This window comes from Phaethon lepturus, unplaced genomic scaffold (assembly GCF_000687285.1).
Source record: "Phaethon lepturus isolate BGI_N335 unplaced genomic scaffold, ASM68728v1 scaffold36554, whole genome shotgun sequence".
In the NCBI taxonomy this organism is placed as follows: Eukaryota; Metazoa; Chordata; class Aves; order Phaethontiformes; family Phaethontidae; genus Phaethon; species Phaethon lepturus.
In genome coordinates, this window is record NW_010534669.1 from 8,343 (window position 1) to 15,814 (window position 7,472).

General features: G+C 38.9%; 1 protein-coding gene across 1 annotated transcript in view; it reads right to left on the reverse strand.

The window, feature by feature from the left end:
* Positions 1 to 1,534: 1,534 nt before the first annotated feature.
* Positions 1,535 to 7,472, reverse strand: part of SPAG6 (sperm associated antigen 6) — a 23,672-nt gene continuing 17,734 nt past the window's right edge. The window contains exons 7-9 of the mRNA XM_010285599.1: positions 6,942 to 7,058; positions 4,003 to 4,148; positions 1,535 to 1,782 (exon numbers count right to left, since the gene is read on the reverse strand). Of these exons, the coding sequence (XP_010283901.1) occupies positions 1,716 to 1,782; positions 4,003 to 4,148; positions 6,942 to 7,058 (330 nt within the window). The 3' untranslated portion in view covers positions 1,535 to 1,715. The remainder of the gene's footprint in view (positions 1,783 to 4,002; positions 4,149 to 6,941; positions 7,059 to 7,472) is intronic.

Below are 7,472 nucleotides of genomic sequence, written 5' to 3' on the forward strand. Positions count from 1 at the left end.
TATACCAGCATTCATGACACCACCAGCTTCCATCTCAGTTAGGTTCCATACAGCAAGGTACTGTGCATCTTCTGCTCCTCCTGAAGAGTCTGAGAGCACCAAGTACCTCACAGAAGGACCACAGCCCTCTGTAGAATTAAACCTTAATACAAGATAGCCCATCAATGTTTTTGTGAACTGTTGAAAAATATGCTGACAAGTATAAAAGAAAATAGTCATTTGGAATTTGGCAGAGAAAAGCCACTCTAAATCATTTCCAACTGCAATAAGTCTTTGCCCCTGTTTTATGAGTAATAGAAGAGACTCTCCCTGTTTTATAAACTCATTCAGTTAATATGTTTAAGAAAGTAGACAAGTTTCCCTCCTGCAGGGGTTTTCAAATATTGTCTTTCCTTGTGGCTGCCAGTATTTCAACATCCCATTCCAGAAACACTGTTTATTACTCTTTGTGAAAAAAAAAGAAAAAAAAATGGTGCATATGAGGAAAAGAAAAATGGCTAGAACAACAAAAATTGGTAATGACAGTTATGTATTTGTTAGGGAATAATAACGGGTGTATGCTGCTCCCTGCTGCTACAGTACACCAGAAGAGTAGGCAGAATGTACGTCTTTTCACTCTACATAAGGTGGCAAAAATATTTCCAGGATGTTCTACAGACAGGCAAGAGCTCTTACCTCCAATAACCTCCACGTCGATGTGACCTGCAACTTCAAGACTAAGTTCTCAGTGCATTTCAACTCAATTCTGCAGCCATTTCAGCTCTTGAAGAATAAGTACTGAGCAGCCTTAGTCCCATCACTCAAATCAGTGGGACTCAAGTATCCTCAAGGTTTCCTCTCGATGTGCTCAGAACTTTCAATGCTCCTGCAGCCAAGCAATTTTCCTCTCTTCTGAGCTGCACAAATTTGCTGCTGACCCACATGGAGCTAAACCTCCCAGGGCCCTTCCCTGTGTGCCCGTGGAAGTTCTGATTTCACTCTGTCCTTTCCAAGAGGAACAATGATGCATACACCAAACAGTGTATTGCTCTGTCCCTCCACAGCGACTCCTGCCTTAATTAGGAGGACTTCTGCAGAACATGTATTATCTACCATGCCAGGACCACCATACTATCATATCGTGCAGAATTCAGCCATTTTATCACCATCAGATCTGATTATTTCTTTATTTAGCAGCTACTAACATGTTTGGAGATGCAAAAATCACATCACTTAACGTTCTGAAAGGCAGAAGTAGGAAATACCTCAGTGAAGAATGGATTCCATAATTAGAAAAAGTGAAGGGGCCAGCTTTTTTCCCCCCTCATCAAGTTTGGGAAGCTCTAAACAATATGCAAAGGCAAAAGGGGAAAATGGTTACAGTACTGAGAAGGCTAAAATTTGAATGAGATAGTAACAAACCTTTCTTGTGGAAGGAAAAGGAAACGAGTGATTCTGAAAAAGCTCCTGTGATAAATCATCACCCCTGCATGAAATTCCATTCATATATGCTGCACTATCTGGTAGTAATGTTAGAGAAAAACAAAAAGGAACAAAAACTTAGCAACAAACAAGTTTATAAAGAACAAAATATAGCTTGCTGGAATTGCTGAGCTCTTTCATAGTTCGAACAGTAGAAGAAGATTTCAGAATCAAACAAGAGTTTCAACAGCTATATTTGTATTACAGTCATAAAGGCATAAATGTGAAATACAGCTCTAATAAAAAAATGAAGTTTATAAAACTGGATGGTAATTTTCCACCCTTTCCAGAAGTATCTCAGAATATCCAGGGGAATAATACCTGAAAGAGAAACATTTTGTTTGTGCATTAGACTACAAGGCATGTTCTGTGCTAAGTAATAAAACACTATTTGTATTTCTATTGATCAGGAAAAAATCCTAGCATTAAACACTGGCCAAGGAATTCTACAGTTATTCCCCTACAATGTTTTAAGAGCTTGCTTTTCAACTTACATTATCATTTATACTTGGAAGTCAGGCTTTCAAAAATACATTTAGCTTCTTTCAGAGCATGTAGTTAAGTGGCTAGTTTTTAGATAGGGTCAGCAGCTGTAAGCATTGTCTTTACTGCAAAATGTAGATGTTAACTTCTTTTGAAATTATGGCCTTTAATAAAAAAGCATGAGTTTACACAGAACCATAGGCTGCCAGACGACAATAGTCTACTGCTGTTCATCAAACATAAGCACACACCCCAAAGCTAATGTGAAGTCTACATCAATGTGAGAGACATTGATTCAGGAACAAAAAATTTATCACAATGACCTTCTGTCTTTAATCCAACTCAAGGACAGAGATTATCCAATAGGTTTTCATTAGAGTAGGACTCTATGGTGCCATTATTGTCCTGCTGTCATTCAGTTGGTTTTCCACAATGGACCAACTACATGCTTCCAATATGCAAGCACCACCAAAGCTGCATTTAGTTCTTGTTTTCCAGGTTAAGAGTAGCTGACATTTACTACTGTGTTATTCTAAAAACATACATATCAGTACATTTCTGGTTTTGCAGGCATGTAAATTGTCATCTCAGAGCCCTGGAAGCGTTAACTATAAAGAGAGAGAAACACACTTCCATGTAATGCATGCCTAAAATATAGAAATCCCCAGTGTTTTCATACTGAAGGAAGATCCATTTACCTTGTTCATTTCCATTTTCTGGATGATTTCTGCATAATGTAAGTCTTTTTAAAACTCATATTAGTTCTCTGATTGTAAAGCTAACTTTTTAATGCATTATTATATTCAGTCTGCAAACAGCCTAAAATAACAGGTCTCCAGGACAAACCCAGACCTGGAGTCTATTATAGCAGCTGTGCCTCAGGCAGCAGAACCAACATCAGGCAGTAGCACAAAGAGGCAAGCAGGAGATGCTCGAAGGGGCCCTTTTCTTTATTAGATCCCAGCCTACATAAGTAACCTTGTTTCATTTACAGGGGGAAAAAAAAAAAAACAGCTATAACAAAGATACATTAATTATATTCAGAAAAGTGTACACAAATGTCCTCTTTCCCTCTGAAGTATCAGTGTTTGTAGCTGCAAATAAAGTTTCTTTATGATTTTGCTTCACCCGTTTGACAGTCACTGGATTTTCCTTGGGGAGACAAACAGGGCTTCACTTTGCATGACTTAGTTTGTAGCTACTATTAGCTGAAGAACTCTGTTGCTATAATTAAAATTGATGATGCAGATTTTCAGAGCCTGTAGAGGGAGTGCACGAGTACAGCATCCTTTTGATGTGTTGATGGAGTGAAGGACTGGTAAATGGATATCTAGAATCTAGGAGGGCATTTCTCTCATTATTACAATTTAGGATGGTGACATTTTGACTGTAAGCTATTTAATAGTGTTTCTGTATTCATTAAGGGCAAAGTTCATCTTGGTGCAGACAGCTGGTGTATGGTCCTTTTATATAACACTTAAGCCTTATGATGAAGCTGGGGGAGGAAGGGCAGCTGTGGGCAGAGCAACTGTGCAGGATAGCCTCTGGACCCTCTGTACATCAGAGGAAGTTTCAAAGGAGCCTCTGGATACCCTAGAACATACAGGCTCTTAGGGAAGTCAAGGATGCAAGCAAAGACTCACCAATACCTGTAGTTTGGAGCCTGAGTAACCCATAAATAAGTTACTAAGATAAACTGAACTTCCCACAGACATTCATTAATATGAGAGTAGTTGTGCTGAAGCCTCAGAGTTTGCCTGGGTAGTGCAGGACTGACTCTTTTTCCCCAGTTTCCTGCAAGAGCCTGATTATTTGGCCTTTGTTTGCAGACAAAGAAATTTCATCCCAAAAACAATCAGAAAAAAGAAAGTGTTCAAAAGTATGTGTTTCACAGTTGTGTTGCCACTGGGGCAGTTACCCAAATGTTATGCTGTTTTATTAAAAACAAAATTCATGTACCAGTTAAATTAATATTTTAAATCCTTGCTTTGTGTTGTTCCTGTAAAAAACATCTAACAACGTTACATGTATTAATTTTTTAAATTTCATTTTCCCTACCTTACTATTTCCTCTGGATAGCAATTGTTAATAGTGTTGATATATTCCTGAAGAAGTGACCCAGGTTCTGCTTTTATTTCTTGAACCTTTTTAAGTCCACCAGTTGTTACAAAGAGACGACGTGCTTTACTGTCATGTGGTAACACCTACACACAGAAAAGTACATAAAAAAGAAAAAGAACATTTTCTTTTAAAGGAATCTCTATGCTACTAGGTTCAGCTATTGCTTATCTGGTTTTAATTCAGAGGACAGATAAAATGGAACACATCAGAGGTACAACATCTGTAATGACTACTGCATTTTAACACCCAGTTGTACAGGAAAAAAATCATAAACCAGCCCTTTATGGTTATAACACAATTTAGCACGTACTTTAATACATAACATATATAAAAATACTGAACTGAATATTTATCTCTATGTAAATAATATTTCTTGAATTATTCCTACAGAGACAATATGATTGCGGAGATTAAATAGATAATAAAAACAGAACACTAACATGGAATAACAACAGCATCTGTTCCACTTAAACCAAGTTATTCAGGTCTTTTATGTCAATTCCCACAGTTTAATTGTAGAGCAGAATTTTATATCATTATAATGATCTAGTATAGATTAGTGCATGAAAACAATACTGAGAATTGTTGCAAGTGAACAATGCAGCCTTGAAGCATTACATGCTACTATTAGATTCCTAGATATTAAAATCCTACAACACACTGTGTAGCCATGGAAGCCTGTTACAAACACACACACACAAAGCAAAAATGTGAAGTTCCTGCAGCCAAAGGGGATGAGAGGCAGAAATGATCAGACAATACATTCCGCGCTCCCTGAGTGATGCCAATATGCGGCTCTGTCCAGAGGACGGGAAGGAGGGAGGGAGCAAGAGAGGGAGCGAGGGAGGGAGGGAGGGAGGTGGGGGCTGGGCCAGGCAAGGGAGGATGACAGCATGTAGTCCATAGGCCCACAGGGCTGCAATAATATTAAAAAAAAAAAAAGGGGGGTGGGGGCGGAAGAGAGAGAGATCATGCAAGATGTCAGCTGCACCTACAACAAAACCAGATGGGTTTAAAACCAACTCTGAGCGTTACATACTATGGGGGCAAAAGCATTTTGTAAGCCTTCACATTGGTCAGACAAATCAAGCCATAAATTTGACTGTATCTCAGTGTAAAACAAAAGCCTTGACGGGAGGAAAGGATTGCCTAAAAAGATAAAGGATGAGATTTCTGTCATGCATGTAGGCAAACAGCCTTCATTTCTCTGGTCCCTCTAGGCTGTACAAAATCAACAGACAGGTAAAGAAAAAACAGGGGAGCATAGAGACTTCTCCCTACTATACGCTTCACAGAAGTGTCAGGAACAACGGTGCTCATTTCATTCTGGGAGCTGAAAAGACGGCTGTTTCCACCTATCTCCCACAACAAGAACTGCCAAGGAGGAACTAGCAAGGAGCCAGGATATGGCCCTTCCCCTGCCTTCCTCCTCCACACTGTGACTCCCAGGCTGGGCAAGATAGTAGAAAACTCTCTTGGAAGAGGCCCTAAAGACAGACAGCACCTCTGAGACACGGTCCCTTCCCCCAGTCCAAACTGAGACAGCACAGAATTGCACAGACCCTGAAAAGGACAATGCTAAAGTGACACAGTCCAGCACCAGGAACGAATAGCATCCCACTCTGAAGCACAGCTCGGAAATAAGGCTTTTACTGTGCTATAAATAAGCCCTCAGAAGTAATGCACCACAGCTCTAAGAATAGGAAATTGCCAAGCTGGGGTACAGCAGAGAAAAATGCTTCTACTGCAACGAACTTACTTTTAAATGTATACTTCAGAAGAGCAAATGCCAGACAAGTATAGTTTATTTAATACAGTGTAGGAGAAGAAGAAAAACAAAACAAAACATCAGCTGATATGAAGGGTACAAAACCACTGCAAGCGCAAACAACATTCAAATTTATACACTGTGTAACCAGCTACTATGCACTCAGCTCTTTAGTAGCTCTAGTCAGCACACAGAAGCAAAAGGCACTGGATTCTGTGCAAATCTCCAGTCTTTGTACAGACTTAGCAAGAAGACAGGACAAACCCGAGTGTGGCAATGTAATGAGGAATCTGCACCATAAACAGTAGTGCTTCCAGATCTGTGATCATCAGAGATGAATATCACCAAAAGTGTTTTACTTGGCCATTTCCAGAAAGAACACCTCTCCAAGAGAACCTGGTACCCCCTGCTAACAGATTACACTGCAGAATATTGCACAAAAGAAAGGTCTATAGTTGAGCAGGATTCCCAGCAGCTGGTGAACGTTGCAGACACTGGAAATCTGATGATTAGTTAGCAATTACTTAAATAATTTGAAATATTTTGATGGAATTGTATCACTTTTTACATGCTGCACTCAAATCAACAATGTAATTAACAACAAACACCTTCAAATTTTGAGAGGGATGAGAAAAGATTTGGGATTTTTACACTTATTTAATTGAGACTGAAAATTAACAAGGACAGAAATGGTGAAGCCTTTATACTCTAGATAATATTAAAATATCTGACTTAAGTCACTCCTGTACAGACAGCTTGTACTTTATCTAAAACAGATGCCACTGGGATTTATGTGATACATTGCCTCAGTGAAAATACTTGCACGTCAGTTAATACTCCACTTAATCTCAAGAGGCAAGGAAGAAAAAACCACCTTGCTTATAACCAACTGTTTTCCCAGTCTTAGAATGAATTATGGCAGGTTCCAGGTGAAACAGTATTCAGCTTTATCAGACATAAGAATGGGATGCTCCAAACTGCAGGGGATGCTTGAGGAACCTGAGAAAACAACTGAGACCTTTAGAGAGATTTCATCTTTGGAAAGATACCTTCCTTGCTAAATGGAAAACAATTAACGTATTACTCACCAAGCAGAGTCTTTTCTTACCTTACTAAACTGCCCAACAATATGTTTCATAATATTGGGAGGGGCATCGTGCAGCAATGGTTCAAGTGCTGGAAGATACGTGCATTTCTGAAGAATGTTCTTTAAGGCTTTTTTAGTCTATTAAAATGCAAAATAAAATTTCTATAGTAAGACATCAATGAAAACAACAAAAATTCATGTTATATATCACTGAAGTCTGATCAAAAAAACAAACTGATTGGTATTCTCAAAGAACATTTTCTGAATAAAAACTATGATATCAGGTCACTTAATGGAGAATCAATTGTGTACTTAGATTTATTAAACCTCAAAACCTACAGTGTTATGTACAGTCAAAGTAATGGCAATTTTCCTTTGACTACAATGGAATCAGGAGTAGACCCTTTAAGTGAATTGAAGCACTGTAATATAGTAAGAAAGCTAAGTCAAAACACATTTTAAAAGATTGTGTTTTAGGAGTGGCTTACTAGGAGAGTCTGCTGGTCTGGGATAGCAAAGTGCACTGCCATCCAGGCAGGGAGGGGAAGAGGG